Source organism: Mya arenaria, chromosome 1, assembly GCF_026914265.1.
Source record: "Mya arenaria isolate MELC-2E11 chromosome 1, ASM2691426v1".
NCBI classification, from domain to species: Eukaryota; Metazoa; Mollusca; class Bivalvia; order Myida; family Myidae; genus Mya; species Mya arenaria.
This window is the reverse complement of record NC_069122.1, coordinates 51,179,094-51,203,058: the sequence shown is the minus strand read 5'-3', so window position 1 is coordinate 51,203,058 and position 23,965 is coordinate 51,179,094. Positions and strand designations below refer to the sequence as shown.

Here is a 23,965-nt window from a genome sequence, read left to right as displayed (position 1 = left end):
ACCTGTTGGTCTGAGCACGTACCACAGTTGTTATTGTTGAGAAGGATAAATAAACAATGATGGCAAACTGAATAGGCAAACGTCTTGTTACTGAAGTGAGCAGTCTGTAAAAACTGTATATAGTTGTCGCCAGTGTAATTTTATATGTTTGAACCCGAAAGTGAGCGCTCATTGAAGATGTAACTGGCTGTATTTCCTTATCCTCTCATTATTGGATGATTCAGCAGTGAACATTTGCTGATTCAAAAAAGAAAGTTTAAATTCTAGCACCAGATGTGACACTTTGACGAAAGGGATCAACGCGGTATATTTCTGTATTCATTCATCTCACTTTGAGGACTGTGTGTATCGTTTATGAGTGTTTGTCGTTCAAGGCATGATATAACACTGAATACATAGCATATTGATTAAATATAGTTTTAGGTTTTTATGCACGTGGTATTATTTTAATTAAGCCCATTTAAATGCGAATATATAAGGTGTTTGTTTGTTGCATATCAATCACCATATACACAATGTAAGCAGTACGTGTCGAAAATTGATTCATTTAATTAAGTATATATACCCCAGTATTTATGCATATAATCAGTTTGTTTATAATATTGTATGTGTATTATTGGAAGTAGGGATAACCAATGTGGGAAATCATGACGGGAAATCGTGGCGGGTTAAGGATAGGTTCATAATGTCAATATCTCATTGACGGGAAAACCATTTTTGTGCGAATCACAACCATTTTGATTAAAGTTTGTAACCATTGTTTAAATATGAGTTATAATTTGGATTCATATGACTCGGACGGGAGAATGTTTGATTCTTTTTGGAATGAGAATGGTGGCATGTTACCTTGGACAAGAGATTGTGAAGCCTTGGTTATATACGAGTGAATGAAAGAGAGTCACAAGAAAACGGTAACATTTTTAACACACGCTAACAATTTTCGAGCAATTGTTGTTGAATTCAATAGCCGTCAACTTATTGAAGATAATCCAGATAGATTCAAATTTATACCATATTTAACAGTATACACTGGAATTAAAGAGGAACCATACGTACGAAACTAATAAACGTTCAAGACATATTTTCAGATTGTCAATAGTGGTATAAAACTAACCATAGAACTTGGATATCGTTAATAATCACCTTGTGAATAAACTTGATCGTAAGGGAATTAGCGGGTGAGGTGGCGAGGTAACACTTTTTCGCGGAAATCATGGCGGGTTCAGGATAGGTTTATGATGTCAATGTCCCCTTGATGGGATAACCCTATTTCGTGCGAATCACATCCATTTTGAAAGAAAGAGTGTGTGCTGCAACACTCATTAAGCTACCCTTATACAAAATGACTCAAGCTCATATATGTTTTTATGGTGAGTTGCAGACATATTTGAGAGGTTTTGGGTTCGAAAATGCCTTCTGGTCACCAATAAGAAGGGAAATTACTTGCGCACTTTGTCATAGATACACCATTGTTGTGCGAGAGAGACAAAGACGCATTAAAATTATAATCGAAAAAGGATAGCAACGTTTTCAAATACCGTTGGATATCTTTGAAACTCTCTGCGATATGAAAGAAAGTATATAGTTGTTAACTTTATTCTTGGTTTGACAGTCAAAATGACAACTTTTAAACTGTTAGAGTTTAAATATAGCTCTCCTAGCATGATACTTTACCAAGACAGACTTGAAACATTCGACATGTGGTCACCACAAATACAGCAAAACAAGTTTCAACTTTCATCAGGTGGATTTTATTATACAGGTAGAAATGACACAGTGGAATGTTTTTCTTGTGGTCTGCGATTGAACCAGTTTCTACAAGTGTTATGATGATGAACTCATATTTTGACTTTGTGTACGCAAAAGCCTTGTGTGAGGTAATGGTTAGAGAACTGTGTTATGGTTGGCAAATGGATCCTCTCTCTCAAAAGGATCATGACTGTATTATGCCAACAGATCCCCAAGATAATGATCGTAAAGTTGAAAACTGTGTATGAAAAAGCCATAATACAAAGTTGGGACCACCTTTTGCGCTTAGCGAATATTAGTCCCGAGATGGCCGATCTGCGCAAACTTGAGAGTAATTACTTTTTACAAATCAGAGCAATGGTGTTCAAAAATGAAGAAAATGGTGCTGACAATAATACGAATAGAAAACAGACTATTCCAATACAACTTACTTAAGACATGGTATCGCTACATCACTATTTAGTAAAGGATTGGTCTTCAAGTCGTGATGATGTCTAATGATCACACCGATGGAACTGTTGTGTACGATACTAACAATATAAATATTGAACTACAAAATATAAAGTGTAACATTACCATGATTAAAATAATAGTTGTAATTTTTCTGGTAACTTTTGGTGTTATTCCAGTATATGTTTTGCTTGGACAAGACCAGAATACCATTCGAACAATTCTACAGCGAGGACAGTATTCTGAAATAAAATAAGAGTCATTTTTTTATCACATGTAACTGAACAGTTTTCCTTGAAAAACAACATATTCTTTATCAATTTGTAAAATAAAAGACCAAATCCGTGATAGACTTAAGAAGGTTTGTGCAAGGAAATGCTGCAATTGTTGGTGTAACATTGAATGTTTCTCAATGGAATGCCTTCAAAAAAAAAGTTGTGCCTCAAATTGATGTATAATTTCAATTTAAAAGATGTTCAGCTATTTGTTTTTATTGACTTTATAATGTGGTAATAAACATTTAATTGTATTTATATATTTCTTATTTAACCCCCTCCCCCCAAATGGTTCTTTGGTATTTTGTCTATTTAAGCTGAGTAACACTTTAGATTTCCCTAAATATCCTTTTTGTACAGTTTAACAAATTAGAAAAGTCATAGGTAAAATAAAAAAATGAAACAAATGAAAAATGTATCAGTGAATACTGCGGACTGCGGTCTAAAATGTATGATTTTAACTGTGATCATGTAGACGGGAAAAGAGCAAAAGGTCTGTCGAAAGAAATTGCTAAAATCATTGTCTCTTTGTTATTATAAGCATGTATTATTTAATAGTCCTCAGATGTACTCGAAAAATGCATTTATTACGTAGTCACAACCATCAGATATTTCTTGAAAAATATTTAAATAAAGTAGGTTTGTCTTGTTTCGATGATAAGAGATACTTATTAGATGATGGAATTAACAGCTACTGAGGAATCTATGAAAAAGGTGTAATGTTTTAATATCATTTCGGTATGCTATTAAGCTATTTAAATTGAATTACATGTCTTATAAATATGTGATGATATTATTCAATTTTGTGTATGAATGTTTTAATGTTATACATTTTAATATTCTATTAAAGTATACAATTTAAACTACATGTTGTTATATATTTAAACACTAACTGTGATTGCATAAAACATTTCATCACCCCCTTCAAAGGTCTACAATACAAAATTGATTTTATGACGAAACCGATAAGTTCGTATTGTTAGAAATAACATGATTAAGACTGAAAATGATATTCAAAACGTTTGACTACATATATTTGCTTAAGTTTATACCAATTTATTTTAGCTCAATTGTGGAGACAGCTGCAAGTCTTGAATTCGTTTTCTGGCTTTAACCAGTACTAGTGCCCTGGTAGGGTTCGAACCCAAGACCTCCAGGTCGGTAGGTGAACACAGTAACCATTGCACCATTCCAACTCCTTAAATACATTTGCTTTCTATAAAATACTATTTATTTCACTAGACTATTAGAATCAACTTACCGCATCTGTATTGGTCACCTGCGTTGTGCTGAAAGTGACCACTGGTGGAAACAGTTGACCCCCCAGTGGGGTGGGGGTAACCGCTGTGGGGTGGCTAGTGGGCTCCCCGCACCCCCAATGCAGTGGGGGTCACCGGTAACCCCCTCTGTGGGGTGCCTAGTGGGCTCAACGTCTGCTGTTTCAATTTATTTGAACATTTAGAGTTGTTGACTATTAAAAACAAACTACAATGAACATTGTTTGTTTGCTAATATTGCACTATTGAGGTGATATATGTCGTGTAAAACAGAGTCATGTTATCTTGCAATATAAATATCAATCAATAACAAATTACTTGTAGCACTACTTAAGGGGTGTGAGCTCTTCATACTACAAACATAATTAACCCATTGTTTAAGCGGCGCCTATTTTTGCGCTAATTCTATCAGTTGCAAAGATTTTTTTACGATTGAGAATAACCAACATGTTGTGAATAATATTCCAAAGATTTGACTAAATTTGTTTTTGTTTCAATACTTACAATATTTAAAAAAGACTCACCGCAGTTTTTGTTCTGAGACTGACCTATAAAAATAAAATACTCTTTTTAAAAACATGTTGAACACTATTTTCAAAGGTTCTAATTTGTTGTTTTATACTGAAATTTTTTTATACTACAAACTATTATGTCAAAGTAATACTTTCCTAGACTGCATAAAAATATCAATTACGTACGTCAAATGCTTCAATGTTGTTGTTGAAGTTAGACAACTCCCTGAACTCGTTTAAACTTAATGAAATATTATTATTTTTATATATATAATTCATATGTATATATATATATATATATATATATATATATATATATATATGCTACCCCTAAATGGGGTAACATCCACAACTTTCTAAGCCGGAATTTTAACGGTTAACCTAGTGCTAATATCTGCCTATGTTTTCATGTCCTGATTTTTGAAAATCATTATACATAACACTTTATTCTTTGTGATAACTTAACTAATGTTATTGCTGGTACCACACTTTGATGTTAATGGTTAAATTAACAGCACGTCATGAAACAGTAATATTGGCAGCTGTACAAATGAGATTCCTTAAAGTTTTTCTGTGGGAGTTATATTCACATGCCTTTTAAATTACGAGTTATGATTATAGGTTGTTTAATATAAATTTTATATTTTATAATTGAGGTTTCCAAGTAATGCTGATAACGTTTTATATTATAAAACGTTATCAGCATTACTTGAAAACCTCAATTATCAGTAAGAAGGTAATGTTAATTAAATGACTTTGAAATGAAACCAACGGATAAGAAATGCGTTCATTTCTCAGATGTCAATTCATGATTTTGATGAATGATACATATCTACAAGAGAAATAAAAATTCTTATTATTATATACAAGGGTAAATTCTTGATTGTGAGAAAACACGCTCAGTCTCATGAGGTCATATTGAACCAATTCATAACTTCTTTCACCAAATTACCCTTATCAAACCTTCCATCAGTACACACGATGAGAAACTCTTGATTAGTAAATTAGTGAGTTTGTCTTCAAAATATTGTTTCAGTGGCATTTCTTCGCAATATCTAAAACTAAACGCTCTTATGTAACATGTTAAATAAATGTCTCATGAATAAACAGGCAGTTGTAAAATGGCGGCAAATATGACGCTGGGTGAATGATAAATATGCATGCATTGAGAGTTTTAACGGTAACTGTTGTATTATTCTGGAAGTTAGGAACGTTGTTTTTCGTCGTTTATTTTGGAAAAATATAGTCGTTTACAAGAATGGCACTGTGAATTTCTAAATAGAAAAAATATAACGATAAGACATCACACAGACTGAAACCTACCCTTTCAGATAACATAATAAGTGATAACATCTAGCAACATGGCTACGTCAAAAATAGAAACCAATAATAATTAATCTTCTCGTTCAAAATGGTTATCCCATCAGGGTGATATTGACATTATGAATCTACCCTAAACCCGCTACGATTTCCCGTCATGATTTCCCGAGATATCCCGACGGGATCATCCAATTTGGCGCGTGAAAGCATCAAACAAGGTGTCTGGATTATATCCCCTCGAGATATCCCGACGGGATAATCCAATATGGCGCCGGAAAGCCTCGCGGGATAGTAACCCGTCGAGATATCCCGACGGGACAATCCAAATGGCGCTGGAAAGCCTCCTTTAATCTACTATTGGAACATATGTATGGGCCCTGTTTAGAAAATCAAGCAGTGTAAAAGTGTAATGTGTAACTATCATTTCTGTTTATGTACACTTTAACACTGAAGGATAATTTTCAAATGTGTACATTGTTAGGTTAGTGGTTATAATGTTATGTCTGACTTATATATGTATCTTTATATATTAAATTATATAAAACAGACAACACTTGATTGTACTTCACGGTAGGTTAAAGGCAAACGGAATGAATAAGTGCTCTGTGCATGTAAAGTCATAGACATGTTCCCAATAGTTGGTCTCAGACTATTTTATGTGGCATAATGTGCAATGCATATACACAAAACAGTATACTAATAGTCCACACTACACTACACAGTACTCTACCCTTGAATTTACGTTATATGGCAATGCTTCTGACGTATAAATACCAAATACTCAACAATACAGGTGAAGGGAAAAACAAAATAAAAACAAAATATTCTATATGTAAGTCGTTTTATTTGACAATAGGTTTAATAGTTCTTAGTAGAACACTTTTGGAATAATACCCGTTGTTAAATTACTTTCAATACATCAGTCATATAAGGTGAGAGGCAGTATTTATGTACTCGTTTAAAATCCCATATATATGATGTATATTTTTTCATTAATAAGATTTTGAATAGATTTTAATATTTCCCTTTGTGAAAAGGGGGCATTGATTGTCTTACTCGTTTTTGATTGAAATAAGGTAGTGAATTCCCCCACCCCCTCGTTTTGGCTACTGTATATTTTTACTGTTTGTATTGATACCAAGAAGCATCTTCCAAGTTTGGTCAATGGAGTCTATTTTATGGAGTCTAAAGCATGCTTTATAACGTTTAATATGGAGACCAAGAAATGAATCAATGAATTGTTTGTGTAAGATTCAAGACATGTTCTCCATGAAATTTTGGGCTAAAGTCGAATGTATTTCCCTTCAATGACATTTAAAGGTCAAGTGTTTGATTAGAGTTCAAGTCCTGTTCAAGAACTTAAAAACATTAATGGACATACTATAGGTCAGTTGTATAGAGTCTAATAACTGTGTAGAGTCAATTTTGTAAATGTCCTATAAGGTCGTTTTGGTATATTCCAATTCATAACTGAAGATTCATAGCTATATACTCCGGTATATATCCTAGGGCGTCTGTAAAGAGTCCAATTAATGACTGTGTATAGTCAAATGTCTGTTCTATGAGACTGTTTATAGTACAGTATTTGCCATATGGACCGTCGGTTATGTGTTAAACGTTAAACGTGTTTATTTGATTAAACGCCTATTTCTATACATTATATTCAATGGCGTTGTACAATACATGCATACTCTATACATCCAACATAAAATTTGAGGATATTTTGATATAAAACAATATAAAACAGTTTAACGATAAGATATCAAAACTTGCAACATTCATTGGATAAAAGGTGACTGAAATAGTAATATATGTACATTAAGTTAAATTAAAATTGATCAAAGCAAACGATAGAAAATGTAAAAAACTCTAAGACACTTAAAACTCAAATATAATGTCAGACATTTCTTATCCGAGTCTGTTTTAAAACAAGTCATAGAACTGTGTAAAATAGTGAGTTTTGAGGTTTTTCTTGAACACATCTATAGACACTGACTGCTTAATATACAATGGCAGATTATTCAATAGATTTGGTCAGATTGTGCAAAAAATTGCTATCGTTAAACCTTGTTCTCTTGTTAAATGGTGCATCATACTTCATTCCAGGGTCACAAGCTGACCTTAATCCTTGTCTACGACTTACACTCTCAGACAATAACTCTGTCAAATAAGCAGGATCCATACCAGTACCACAGTCGAACAAAACTGTCAATATCTTGAAATTGATTCTAGCCTTGGTTGGCAGCCAGTGCAGATCATAGGGAGCTTGCTTGGCCCCGTCATAATTGCCTTGGTTATAAACTGATTTTGCGCACATATTTTGTGTAGTTCATATACGTAAAGAGTCGAACGTTTATCCTAAGTTAAGTATGTAAAGTTTTCAATTAATAACTGTTTACAGTCTGATGCCTACACTATGGGTCGTTGATAAAGTGTTCAATTATGAACAGTATAGAGTCTAATGTCTGTCTTATAAGCCGTTACTAAACTGTATAGAGTCAATGTCTGTCCTTTTGGCAGTTGAAATGGTGTCGTATCCATACCTAAGGAGAGTCCAATGTCTATCTTATTGACAGCTGATAAAGTTTGAAGTTTCAAATACAAACTGTATAAAGTCCAATGTCTGTGATATGGGGCTTCATATGTAGTGTTCAAATCATAACGGTATAATGTCCAATGTCTATCCAAATCATAACTGAATAGAGTCAAGTGTCTGTCCTGTAGGGAAACGTCTATAAATAGGCAAATTCATTACTGTATAGAGTCCAATGTATGCCCTATTTGCCGATTGTGTAGATGGAGTCATTTAAATTGGCTGAGTCCAAATATATGCATATCTCTTTGCAACATTTTTCTGTTTGTCTGCAATATAATTGAACTACTAAGAAATCGTGAAGAAAATGATGATGAAATGTTTAAGACATTATCTAATAACTGAATAGGGTCCAATGTATGTGCTTTTGGTATTGATAAAAGTCGACCATGCTTTGTTGATGCTAGTTCCAAACATCATTCTAGACAATAATATTTACATGATCAACTTCATCAGGTAACTTCTAGTCTTGATTATTATAACTTGAATCAGATATAAGCCTTTTTAGCAAACATACTAGTCCTCTTAAATACATTTCCCTTAAATAAAAGGTCGGACAATCACCATTTTGTGTTTTTTTTGTCATCTTGACAAACATGTCATCATCAAACTATAGACATTCAATTGAAAGAGCAGCTGTCATATAAAACAATTTGTTGGAGTTAAGTTTTCCTTTCAGTGGTCAAACAACAGTTCACCGCAGTAACCATATTTACTGAAAAGCGTCTGTTTGTTTCAAATGGTTTTCACAATGCTAAGCCGGATATTATCTAACAAACACTCATCTACAAATTGATCAATCGTCGTATTAACCACACCTCTTTATTTCCGAAATGCAAAAGAATTTTCAGAGACAGGTTATTTTTTGTAATAATTCTTGGAAAAGTTTACAAAATAAATGTTAAATATATACTTTCATTTTTTTTTACCAAAATTATGAGTGCCTGTTTGTTACATATATGCTTTGTTATCAAAAAGTAAATCTTCAAATGAACCTGCAAATGTCATCATCATCGTCGTTAACAGAAGAAAATTACGAATCGGAAGTAAAAAACAACAACAACATTTTCTTAAATACAACGTATTTGTCAAACTGACTGAATTGTGTTTTAACACAATTACCTGTCATTATCTTATTCTGTCAATATTTTCCTTTTCATACCTACTGATGTGAAGGTTGGTAATTATGGTTTTCCTGTTAAGCATAACGTTTAGCATCTTCAGCATTCATAACAATATTTGGATGTCAAACTACCCTGTTAAGGCTGGTGGAAGACTGGAAAAAAGCCCTTGATGAGAACAAATATGTAGGCGCAGTTCTAATGGACCTATCAAAAGCATTCGACTGCCTGCCCCATAATCTCATCTTAGATAAGCTTAATGCATACGGCCTCTCAGCCCCAGCATGAAAACGTATGCACAGCTACCTTACAAACAGAAAGCAACGTGTCAAACTTGGTCAAATTACCAGTGAGTGGGACTCCATCATGAAAGGCGTACCACAAGGATCAATACTAGGGCCTTTAGTTTCAACATCTTCTACTTTATCACTAATGCAGCTTTGTATAATTATGCAGATGACAATACTCTTTCTGTGTGTGATAAAAATCCTGATGTTGTTAAGACCACTCTTGAAGAAGAAAGTAACATTTTGATAAACTGGTTTACTTCCAATCAAATGCAGGCTAACCCAGGCTAATTTTCAAGCAATTTCAGTTGGCTCAAGGTCTGTTAAAGAAATAAAACAGTTCAATATACTTAATCACACCATTGTTTGTGAAGAGCAAGTGAAACTCTTAGGTGTTGAGGAAGAGTTTATTAAATACTAAACTTATTATCTTTAAATATTTTATCAGATCCAATTTCAACTACTGTCCTGTCGTTTGGCATTTCTGTAGCAAGACCAACACAGAAAAAATGGAAAAGATTCAATTCAGAGCTTTAAAAAATGTTTTTTAATTATTACAACTCAACTTAAGAAAATCTTCTTCATAGAGTTTAATTGCCAACATTACATTTGATCAGGGTAAGATACGTTGCTATTGAAACTTACAAATGTCTGTATGGTATCTCACCAGAATATGATCAAAACCTTGTAACTTTTAAGACATGTAATTTTAATCTGAGATATGAAAACTGTGTAGACGTTCCATCAGTAAGAACTACTAAATATGGAAAAAACTCTTTCCGCTTTGAGGCCAGTCAGGTTGTAACAGCCTCCCAAAGGAAATAAGGGTCTCCAAAAACTACCTGAAATTTAAAAGGCTGATCCGCACCTGGACAGGTCCCTCTTGTAAATGTTCAATGTGTAAATAATACCGTTTTGCTTTTAAAAAATACAAGAAATTGAGAACTATAAGATGTTCACTGATTTTTTTTATCCTTTGTCTTACTGGAAAAGGAGTTTTGTTTTCAGTGGGATGGCTTACACCCACGTACTGGACAAGATATGGCATTCAAATACCAGAAAAGATTTCAGCGGACTTCTTTGACTAAAATAACAACTTATTAAATTAAATTACATTGGCTAATATCTAATTATGATTGTTCAAATTCATATAACATCTTTTGAACACATAATATAGTATTAATAGTTTGCTACTTACAAATTTGCTTCTTCAATGTATATGATTACCCTGTAAGTAATACTTTTGAAACAACTAACCATTTTACAGTGGTATATCAACTAGTGGAACCGTGCGCGTGTGGACTGGCCATACAGTTGGGAAAACTTGTTGGTGTTATCACTGTTTTGATGCTCTAATCTTATTTTCCCATTGTATTTGTATGCATGTTCCAATATGAGTTCATGTTAACATATATACTTTTATTTCCAGGTCACAAGCTCATTGTTATTTTATTTGATATGGTATATATGTCTGTTATTCATGTCGGAAAATAGCTCATTGAGCTAATATTTCTTGTAAACACATACCCGACTTTAAATAAAGATTCTTGTATCTTGTATCTTGAGTCAGATCCTCCAAAAATGTACATCTCATATCAGGATGACAAACTGCAGTACAAACTTGCTTAAATATGAACCCAGTCTTATACACTTATACCAAATTTACTCAGCATGTTATTACTGATTTTTAGATGTTTTTCTGTACAGATGGGTTCAATATGTCTGTCTTATTAATCTTATTGGAATTAAACAATTTGTTGTCATTTCATATCAAGAATACGATCTGAAATATCTGAGGAGAACAATTATTATAAAAGTTCTACACAATCTTCATATAATAAATGATGTTTTTCCTTGTACAGGCTGGTTCAACACATCGACTCTATCGTGGAGGCATGCTGTTGGTGTGGCATTGTTCACTGCAGTCTCCATTCATGACAGCAAGCTGCAATACCAGCTGGCAAAACTGAGGGAAAATAAAAATGGTAGACCAATGATGATAATTTGTGTATTTACTGATAATTGGTATCATTACAAAAACACCAACTTTTAGGAAAGAAAATTAGTTAATGAAAACTACGTTTTTTATCAAGCAGTCTAACTTGTGCAGAAAGTTTAGTCCTAAACTAAACCTAAACTAAATTATACTTAAATGGCCCTTTTTCCATTTTGCAAAAAAAAGAAAAAGAAATATTATCTTCATTGCTACATGTACTATGTAACTGATTTTCAGTCTTCTGTGTGATTCTTCATTATTTGTATATTTCAAAGAGGATACATAATACATTGTACTTGATAGTTTTGCAGTCCTTACTCCTTATGAAATCATAATTAAATTCAATGTCTCTGCAGGACATGTTGTCAGTGAGGACCATAAAATGCCGAAGGGAGGAATGTTTGACATTGTCTCCTCGCCACAGTTTCTCCATGAAATTGTCCTCCATGCTTCTATTGGTAAGTTTAAAATTGAAAACAATAATACCTTATAAATTTGGATATAAAATATTGCATAAGAGGAATCATTGACGTTCCTTGTTCAGATTGTAATACAACCATTACTTACTTTTTTACATATCACCAGTGTAATTTAACTTGTCATTGACATCATTTTGCCCGTCTAATTCTAAACGTCCAACTTTTTGCCCAAAATGAATAAAATCTTCGTTTTATGGCAATGAATGTGCCTTATCATTATGATAAAAGAATCTTACAAGAGTTGCGCTGTTTAAGACAAAAAAATATGAAATTCATTGGAAAAGATGTGAAGCAAATCCTCATCAAAGGCTTGCATTATAAGCTTCCTTAATACTTGTGTCATAATTGTTTCAACTCAAGTAAGATCCTATACATGATTATTTTTTAAATGTTAACTTTATCTTCTCATATTGTCTCATGCCAAAATGAGGTGGTCTCCTCAATACTGTTTCTCCCAAATATCTCATTCAAGCTTCCACGGGTAAGGTTAAACACAACAGCACCATATAGATTATCTGAATTTGGTATGGTCCATAAAAGAAAGGATGTGTCACTATATCTTCATATGTTGTCTCATGCCAACAAAGCGATGACTGTTTAGCAATACATTCTATAGCAAACACTTTGACATGCTGCTGTTGTGAGTTTACATTAACAGACCCAAAGTGCACCAGACTAAAACTTTACAGCCAAAAAAATCCAGCACTACAGTCTGGTGCCTTGTGCTATTTTTGCATTACAAATTACAAGACTGAAGTTCAAGAATTTCCTTCAGGCCTTTGAATTCAATCACTCCACACACTTTACATAATGGCCTTTAGCAAACTGTTGTCAGTCTTCTTTTTATTTTTATTATTCAACCATCAAATTTTGATCACAGTAGAACTTGTAAAGTACTTGATGGAATTGATTGAAACTTGGCATAAAGATTGTTGTCGAGTTTTGCCATTGCAAAAATTATAATGGTATATTTATCATCATGTTTAATCTGAAATATTTCTTTGAATTTTAAAACATTTGCAAACCAATATGAAACAGAGTTACCTCCTCTTGTACTTAAACTTTTGTTAATAAATGTTTGTACAATGTTTAACACTTGGAAACCATTGAATGGAATTGAAAGACACTGATTGATGGTAATGCAGTTTTAATCATGTGCAATTTTGTGCATAGTTTTCTCTCCATGTACTAAGATTTTCTTGAAATAAAAAGTATATCTGAAGCAATACCAAGAATCTACTGAATGGAATTAAATAATACATGAAGAATTTATAGATGGCATGATAAGTTGTGCGCATCCTAGAAATTATCGGCACTTTCTTGCAGTTATCTCCACTAATAATTATATTCAGTATGTTTTATTCACTCAGCAAGACTAATGATTACTGGGGTCTTGGAAAACAGAAGTCCGGGTACCAGAAATAATAAGACCCTTCCTGTGCATCATCACTGCTAAATTCTCCTGTCTTTGTATTAAGTACAGCTTTCACCCTGGACTCCATGACATACCAGCACCGTTTGCTGTGTTACAACATCATCACCAATAGCCTGATTGTACGAGGCCATGGGAGACTGGAGTTGTTCTGAAACAAATTGGAGGCCCTTCCTGTGCTTTATAACTTCTCAATTCTCGTATATTTCAGGTCTGACCCTGGGATTCACTCATCAGGACTGGTGGCTTTGTACCGGCTATATCACCATCAGCCAGATCGTGCGAGGCCTTGGAAGACAGGAGTGGTACCGGAAAAAATATGAGGACCTTCCTGCTGGTCGCAAGGCTGTAATTCCTTATCTGCTGTAGAGGCCCAAATTGGGGCACTTTGCAAATCATGAAATGCCTTTTTTGTGACATTTTATTCATCAAAGCCTTATTTTACATTGAAGGACAAAATCCACACTCCATATGCTTATAAGCTGTTAATGTATGGTATTTCATTTGAAATTGTGATGAAATGAATATTTTACAATATTTATGAAATGCCTTTTTGGAAAATTTGGTTTGTTTATGAAAAATTGGAAGGATTTTGTCCATACCACCTTTTTTAGGTTTGTAAAATTACCATGATGTGGTATGATATGTTAGAATAAAATGATAGAACACCATGAAGTATGTATGTTTATGATTGAGTCTATTTTGTTGTTTTATATTAGTCGGACATATATATGCCTTTTGTGAAATTCACTGAATTTCAATGTTAATTTTTCATTGAAAAGAACAGATGTTTGTAATTTGGTAAATTGGAAGTTTATTGCAGTATGCATTGATGGTAGAAAATATATGTATGGTTTTTCATCATTATTTTGTAGTGTTGAAATTCTGCAAAATTCCAGATGTTGTGAAAATTCCTTGTTTGTATTAACTTGTTTTTTTTATATATTTTTGTAAAGCTCTTCTTTTTTCTCTGGCATAATACTTATAATATAAGCCTGAATAAAGCGCTGTGATTGTTGTATATGTAATTTAGATATTCTAAAATGACCCCGCAATTTAATTTAATAACCAACCATTTGACTGTTCATTCATATTTTTCATGTTTTTTCTTAATAGCTATGATTAGTATTGTGAAATTTCACACATTACAGCAGGGTTCGAATTTGGCACTTGCACACTCGCAAAATGCGAGCCAAAATTGAAAAATGCGAGTGGAATTTAAAGACACTCGCAAAAATTTGCAAGTTCAAAATTTGCAGAAAATATGCAATCCTCGAAAAAGATATGATCATAATCGGTGATCAATTCCTGCACAATATATATAAAACTAATTTTAGAAATGCCTGCTTTCGTTTTCAGATAATCACGCAGAAATTGATGACGTAGATTAACGTTATGGGCACAGACAGGTACTCGGTACTATGTATTTTTGTAGACTGGTCTTTCGTTTCCATTTTTGGTGGCGGTATTTAGCGATAATCGTATCGAGACACAGTCTGTATAATGATGACAATTAAGCTAAAAGATAAGTTTTTTACGCGTGTTGATTTTAAAATCGCCGACGGCTGATGGCAATGATCAATTAGTTTCAAAAAAGAAGCCAAAATGAAATAATTCGTCCGTTAAAACTGTTACTATGTGGAAGAGGGAGTGGAACATTAAATTGACCCTCAACACAGATGACGAAAGGAACGTTTTTGCACAGACCAATACTGGCCTGATCAGACTTCCGCAGTTTGTACTGTCAGTGTTACATATATGATGATATCGTTTATTGTACAATTACATGATCATTCATTAAAACAATTAAACTATACCTTAAGTCATTGTTTTCCATTAATATATACTTTTTCCTAGCAAACATAAAGGTTTGCCTTAAAAAATGCGAGTGAGTGTCTGGTTTTGCGAGTTGAAAATTTGAGCACTCGCAAAAATTTGCGAGTATCAAAAAAAGTTAAATTCGAACCCTGGGCATGAACATTTATTGTTGTTTTTAAGATATTTCAATTTGAGATATTTAATTATATACAAAGTCCTTATTTTTAGTAGTCTATCCATATGTGAAAATTAATCAAAGGAATTTTATTAATGATGAACATGTATGTTTACAAGTATGGGTTTAAAATCAGAGAACCTGTAATGCAGGGTTCGAATTTAACTTTTTTTGATACTCGCAAATTTTTCGAAAAAACTGTCATGAAACAAACATGTATCAAAAGCCAAGTTAAGAATGTGTGTGGTTATAGATCAGTTAAATGACCAAAATAACAAACAAAATTGATCTGAATTTTATTCAATTGTTTTTCTTTCTTTTTGGATAAAAACAAATCTACACAGAACTGTCAGCCGTGTTGATTTATTAATTTAAGCTTATTAAATGGAAATTAAATGCGTTAGCCTCGTTTCCCATATTTCCACTAGTAATTGGTAAAAAACATCAAAGATGGTGGCCACGGTTGGTAAACAAAAGGCAATTGGAAATGGTTAATGGTGTTTCCTGGTATTTAAGACTACTGGACTTCCCTTGAGTTGCGTCACTGCTGGTGTTGAGGTATTTTCATAATGATGTTTATATTGACAGGTCAACGACATATTTTTTTCATGCATTTTTTTACAACCATCAGTAATTATTACTTTTTGGATATATTCTTGACAAAATGAATAGAAATCTTCATAACTGTATGGACTACTACTACTAGCCTAGTAACATGGCGTCTCCCTCATTGAAAGATGCTCCTAAAAAACAAAAATCTAGAGTGCGGGCACATTTCGGAACCCGCAATGGATTGATACAAAAAGCAACAAGTAAAATTCATCTAGATGACGTATAATATTAGTTATCCAAAGTAAGGCAGCTCGACTAATCTCATGATGCAGCATTTGAAAAGGAAACACTCCATTGATATGTTCGAAATTGAATTCCGTCAAATCGTAAAATTCGACATGTACATAAAAACACCACACATTTATAACAGAAACTATCTTTTGATAAAATTTAAATGAATAACAAAACCATGTCATATTTTGTTATACATTTAAATATTATCAACATTTTCTGTTATAAGTATGTAATGTTTTTTTTTTGTTATTTACCTTTGTAAACAGAAAGTTTTGTTAATTAAAAAAATATCTTGATGAAACACTATCCTAGTTTTTCATAATTGCAATGATTTAACAACCTTTAAATAAACAACTTAATATTTAATAGCAACAATAAGTAAAACATGAATCAAATAAAAAATAATCGAATGTACATGTTTGATATCGGAATCAAATGGACCTTTAAGTGAATTGTTGCAGCTCTTTTAAACCCAATTTATATTTGACAAGGAAAACTCATGCTCAATTTTTTCTTCGGTGAGGCTCTATTAATATTTATTTTTAGGAGTACAGTAGTTAAAGCATTTGATAGTAACTCGGATAGAGGGTCTATCAAGCCATTGAGATCCACCACTAAAGAAAGCAATGCATCTCATCAAACCTTGCATCTCATCAAACCTATCAACATCACTGATGATCAGGGCTGTTATTAAGAATAATTGCAGTAATTATAATGATAAAAGTCCCATGGAGGGGCAGCCCTCTCAATATTGATAACACATATTAAAAGCAGTCATTGTTTTGATTAACAGATATTTAAATGATTTTCTTTATTATTTAACATTTTGACTTATTCACTATCCAAACATTAGATAAATTTTCCAACCTTATCAAATTAAGTGACGTTTAACCTCAACACAGTTAGTTATTCCTTTATATTAGTTGTTACTGTAGGCTAGCACAACTCCAGCAGTGACGTACGCGATCCAAGATGGTGGATACCGGTAAAAAAGTATGACGTTATAAAATGTGAGAGGTGTTAAACATAGGGATGAAACGATTATCAAGTATGCTATGTCGGCGACAATCGATAGCGGTTGTCTAAAATCGATGTCGCTAGTGTTACTTCCGGTACCTACGTATGTCTTTTGTTTTGTGGTAAAAGTCAAGTAAATGTCAATTTTTCTTTCCGGTAAGTTCTCGTTGATTCATTTTATTAAGGGTAGTCACTCTATTGCACAAATGCGGTGAATGTAAACACTTTTCCTTAAAAATGCAAACTCTCCCAAAATTACACTTTATATATATATATATATATATATATATATATATATATATATATATATATATATATATATATATATATATATATATATATATATATATATATATATATATATATATATATATTTCAGTGTAGTGGGTCCGGTCTTACCTGAAAATATCGGGGATCCTGGCTCGATGCATGTTTTTGAAATCTTTTTTGGTATTGTTTGTAAAATTAACTAATTTCCTTATTTGTGAAAGTTTTCTGAAATTTGAAGACATTATAATGAAATGTCCAATATAACAGGATATATGGATGGATAAAATGCGAAGATAACTTACTTGATTCATTTTGCAATTGATGTGCAATTATTAAGTATGTGTTGTGTTGTTATGTGTTTTCGTAAGTTATTAGACAGAACAGATTATGGAAATTTACTTACTGTTGCAAAAAGAATTCACACGAACTGATTCCAGGTTAAACCATTTAAATGATCATGATGATACTATGTATAAATCTTTAATGTATTCCTTACTGATATTATAAACTTTTGATTATTGTCCGATAGTAAATCGAAATGCTTGGTCCAATTCGATTCGGTTATCGATAGCAAATGGAGGCTGATTTTCAAACACTAGTTAAACATAACAATTAACGCAGCAGTTTTATCACCTTTCCAAGTATTATTTTATTTCACTGTTAAGAGCCTTGAGCCCACAGAAAAAGTTTATTGTTACTAAAAGCATATTGATTTTCCTTTAGTATTAGTGAAATTTAAAGAAGCTTGCACATATCCTGGCATAAATTCCTTTATCGTTTCTTAATACACCAATAGTCGGATCTCCTAGTCCAAATAATTGTACGTTGACAGATTTTTTTAAATTTTTGATATGGCAAATCCTTCACGTACAAATTGTTTAGTATCAAAAGTGGGTAGTTGTTTCGATCAGGATTCCGGGTTAAAGCATATAGCGTCTATAAAATATCATAAAAACAAGAAATATTACCAGATAATGTTATTTTACATTAGTTCCGTACACAAAAAATAAATATCGAACTTATAATTATGAGTTTGATGGCTTTTCTTCATTTCATTCTGTCAAAACATAACGATAAATACATGAAGGGCACCTGCAAGGCTTCAGAGCACAGTTTTAAATCGCTCGGAACATTTCGGCCATGGCCGAGTTGTTACGATTGTATAACGAGGTCTATCTCGAAGCTTTGTCGGAGGAGGCCGAGTTATTACAATTGTATCGAGTTGTTAAACTTCACATAATTGTTTTCTGTGTCAGTCAACTTTCGTTTTATTGGAAAGGTAAACAACTTGTTTTAATGCATTAAATGCTTGTTTAGTGCAAAATAACATTTCACTTACATGGTAAAATATAAATATAACTCTTTATGATCAATTTCAACCATAAAATACTTCACTTAAAAGAATTTCAATATTTTTAAAACACCCCCGTTTTTTGCACATTCCCGTTTAGAGGTTAGGGATTGGAAGAATCCCGTAAAACACGTCTATTATTTTAGACTATCGGATCTCCATGATATACCTGTAACGTGCAACCAGTGCTCCAGCTAGCCCGTTTTTCAATGGCGCCCATGCCCCTTTTCTTACTGCCCTGTCCCCTTTTTGAGTAGTGCCCTTTTCACAAATGCTCTATTAGCACCAAATATCCCGTTAGTGCCCTTTTTACTATTGAAATCATTATAAAAGATTGACAGCCCTTAATCCGCCGTCATAATTGAGACAAATTACGTAATACTTATGATAATAGTGTTCCCGCTAGGTCTCACCATCCCCCCATTGATTGCTTAAAATATGCCGTACTGCCCTTTCATCTTCCCATGTGCCCTGACAAAGTCATATGACAGCTAATTGTGTATTTGTGTAGTGAGCAGACGACCTGTGTATTCATAATCGGTCATCTACTAATCCGATAATTAGGAAGAGCCAAATAGGGAAACAACGGCAGGAGGCATGCCTATTGAATGTCAGTCAATCAGAATATACATTGAGAACTCGTTCAATCAATGATGAAAGTTCGTAAAATGCGATAGAAAATGCGAAGGGATGGTGAAAAATGTTGTCAAGCACAATTAAATCTTTTAAAATAATTGTTTATTGTATTGTACAGACGAGACTCGCCATTTTAAACATTGTTGATTTGAGGCAGACAGTCACTGCCGATATATGTAAATATAAGAAAGGTCAGGCGCTAACACAATCAAATACATCACTTTTTCAGTAAAATGTTGTGAAAGTTTATTTGTTAAATATTCATGATGAAAATTTCTTTGTCACCCATAAAAATATGTTGATTCCTTATGCAGCGTTTACCTATCATGTCGACGATCATGTCAACATTCGCCGAATACGCCATTTTGTCAGAACGATTTTCCGAGTTATTTTATCAATGTTATATGTTTTATACAGTACACTCAACGAGTTAGACCCACTTTCCGTTTCCCTCCGCGGATTTTTGCTATCGCGGCCAACACAATGTTTTTATCGACTGTCCGCGTTCCTCGGAGTTTGAATTTAAGGCCCTCGGAGGGTGATCAGTCGACCGAAGAATAACGAACTCGGCGTTCCTCGGAGGGGTTAACTCCGCGAAACTCGGCGGACACTAGATAAGAATCTACGCTACAGTAAAGTTATATTTATTTTATTAAAATTTTCAACCGATTACGACGGCTCCAGTAAATTGCTTTTATTCTTTTTCCTCTGCCTGTTTTGCATGAAGTTAGCTTACCACAAGAATGCAGTCGTATTTCACTAGTTGAACATGCATCTTATAAACGTGTTTTTGCTGGTAAACACATTTCTTTCGAGAAATTCTAGGTTACACATTTTCGGAAAATCAGGAGGTCAAACACATGGTCAAGGTTCACAGCGCATGGTTTTGAAGGCCTTCTTGCCTCGTTTTCTGTGGAAACTTCCATGAAACGTCATAGCTATTTTTAACCACCAATAATAAATAGTATATTCTACATTGTATTGATCACGGGCTTGACGTCAGAGGTCATGGTTCAGAATCTCATAAATAGTCTGCTGCTTTATGATGCAATAACTTAGTGGATATACTTTAACGATTCAATGTTTATAATTCAAGACAATATTCAAATGGCGTTTACAGACATAAATACAAATTAAACGTTGGTACATGCAAGAATCTTTTACGCTTAACAATGTGCATAAGCATAAAAATAAATAACTTCTAAACAAGAATGATTTCTTGCTTATCTGAATTAGACTCGGAGTTCCGCTGCGGGGTCATAAAATCGTACGATTCTCAACGCTATCGTTCATATTAAACTCGGCGGTAAGCCAGCCACTCGGAGGAACTCGGGGATTTTAGCGAGGGCAACAGATTAACCCTCGGAGGAAACCATCGATCATCGACTTTATCCCTCGGAGTGAGCGAGGAAAGTGGGTCTAACTTGTTGAGTGTACTGTAAGTTATTTTTTAAGCAAGGGCAGTGATTTTTATTGTCATTTTATAATAAAACATCAGCATATAATATTAAACATAATTTTACCAACGACAATTAAATAACAGCCAGGCTGAATATAATATTCGTACCCAATCCTGATCGTACCAAACTAAGATTTGTCCCCTAGGCCTACATTTTTGTGCATTTATTTATTTGATTGCTTCAAATGTTTAACTGTCTTTGTTTTTTTCTTCATTTTACATGATATTTAGTAGAAATATGTGACATTGCACGAAAGCAGACTTCAGAAAAGTACAATCATACTCACACAGACAAAAAGACAAATTTTAATTTTGATATTCATACACACCCTTCTAAATTTTGAGAGAAAAACAACCCATTTTGTTAGAGTCTGAAAATCATGGAAAATGATTTAAATTGAGTATGAAAACAAAACAAATTATATGGGGGGACCCCCCAAAACCCCCCTTGTGACAGGGGTGGACCCCTCTCACAACCACCCCCAATCGCCCCTATACGCCTCATGTAGCTTGCTCTTTTCAGAACTCCACCCTGCCCTTTTCAAATCCTGGCTGGAGCACTGGCAACACTAAACAAACACCAACAGATCCCTTCAGGGAAAAGCATGCTCGACCCTGAAGGGGTCCACTGGTCTTTATATACACTAACTTCTCTATTCTCACATAGCCCGGGCTTTGCTAATTTGCATATTACCAACCAAGTTTACATCCGGTATGAATTAACGTACTTCCGTTTTAAACAGAATATTAACCATCAGGAAAGCAGCACAGTTACTTGGTATTTGGACTGCATTTTTTGGCCAGTCGAGCGATTGGTCCATGGGGTGATCTCTTGGAAGGAGAATCATAAAAAAAGTGTTTTTGTACTCTATGATACACGTAATAAACAAATAATCAACTTTTGGTCGTTTATTTTTATACATTAAATATTTTGAAAATTTCATACATTCTTTATCATTCACAAGTTATGAAGGTTAGCAGATTTCGGGTTGAGACATATGTGTGGAAACGAGCTCAAATCTACAATAATTTTTCGATAAAACAACACTATACGTCGCATGCATGTTCAGAAGGAAGTTATCTCCAAGGTGCAATCGCTCAACAAGCACAAACTTGACGCGTGTTCTCTATTTTCTTTAATAATTCTGCCAAGAATACTGTTTATATACCGACTCACAGATCTTCGCCAGTACTTTCGAGTATGCACAAGATCCCAACCCGGCATGCGCTTTGTGTCTCTACGCGCGGGCGGGTACCAGTCATGAGGTAAACATTACCCCGGTTCCCGTTCGCGCGTAAAGTTGAAAAGCGCATGCCGGGTCCGGCCGGTGTGCATGGTCAAAATTACTGGCGAAGATTTGTGAGTCGGTAAAAAAACAGTATTCTTGGCAGAGTTGTCAAAGAAAATTGCGATAACACTACTAGTTTGTGCTTGTTGAGCGATTGCATCTTGGAGATAACTTCCTTCTGAACATGCATGCGACGTATACAGTTGTTTTATCGAAAAATTCTTATAGATCTGAGCTCGTTTCCACACATGTCTCAACCCGAAATCGGCCAACCTTCATAACTTGTGAATGATAAAGATTGTATGGAATTGTATCATATTTAATATGTAAAAATAAACGACAAAAAGTTGATTATATGTTTATTATGTGTATCGTAGCGTACTAAAACACATTTTTTATGATTCTCAATCCAAGAGATTACCCTAGGGACCAATCGCTCGACTGGCCAAAAAATGCAGTCCAAATACCAAGTAACTGTGGAAAGCAGAGCTTTCTCTAAAATATTGTTTAAGTTCCAACTTACTATGCCTCACAGGTCAGCTGAGCTTTCTAGCAAGCACATAGAAGCGTAACGCATATCCGCCGCCTATATCGGACCGTTACATACCCAAACAAAAAAATAAACGTCGCGAAAATATGTAAAAATGACAATATTACGTCTTTCGCCATGCCCATCAAGCAGACGTTCCTTCCTTGGTAGCTAGGCAACATCGCTGCATTAACGCGTGTAGTCTGATGCTCATCCATTTTTAATGTACTACAACTATTACAAAAAAGTAAAATAAATCTATTTCAGCAAATTTGGCGGGATCAAGCGCTTACTGAGAGAGATTTTGTTTAATGTTAAAACGGCTAATTAAAAACGGTCATATTTGGCTATTGCGATTAGAGACCAGTAAACATAATTCCTTTATATTATACTGCAGTATGATGATTTGACCAAATTGCACGAAAATCATCACTGATTTCTAGTGTTTCACGACCCCAATATCATATGTGGGAAAAAGTATCTTTTATTATAAAAAAGTCGTAACCCTTATGCATTCCATAAATTACGGACATAATCATGCATTCCCAATAAAGCGGTGCACTTGAAATGTTTAAACATAAATAACTGACTAGCTAGAATTTACCCGAATTCTATGTGTTCCTTCTGCTACATGTCATATGGATAGTATGCCAGAGTATTTTTAACAATATATAGATGGATTTGGTGATATGGACTCTGAAATGTTACTCATTAGAAGTATTTTTTTAAATTGTAAGGTTAGTCACATTGCCGCCATTCTAGTTTGAACGACGATAGATCAAATGAATGTGCATTGATATGAAAATATATTTATCTGTATCCGTTACATAACGTTGGTTAATATTTAGGGAAAAAATCTAATGGCTTAATGCTATGATTTATTTTAAGAAGCGATGGAAAATTATGAAAATATTTATCGTTTAAAATTATATTCTAGGCACAAAATGTTCGAAACACATATATACATATTTTATATGAATGGATCTCACACGATATTTGTGTTTATTTCTTGTGTCGCTATTCTAGCATATCAAAACCTCATTTTTGTGTAAGCCTTACTTGTTTATGTATCAATTGTATGATA

At 33.7% G+C, this 23,965-nt stretch overlaps 1 protein-coding gene across 1 annotated transcript in view; it reads right to left on the bottom strand.

Moving 5' to 3' along the window:
* LOC128231358 (uncharacterized) overlaps window positions 1–23,155 on the bottom strand; it is a 134,457-nt gene extending 111,302 nt beyond the window's left edge. The window contains exon 1 of the mRNA XM_052944067.1: window positions 23,010–23,155. Within this exon, the coding sequence (XP_052800027.1) occupies window positions 23,010–23,099 (90 nt within the window). The 5' untranslated portion in view covers window positions 23,100–23,155. The remainder of the gene's footprint in view (window positions 1–23,009) is intronic.
* Between the last annotated feature and the right edge of the window lie 810 nt (window positions 23,156–23,965).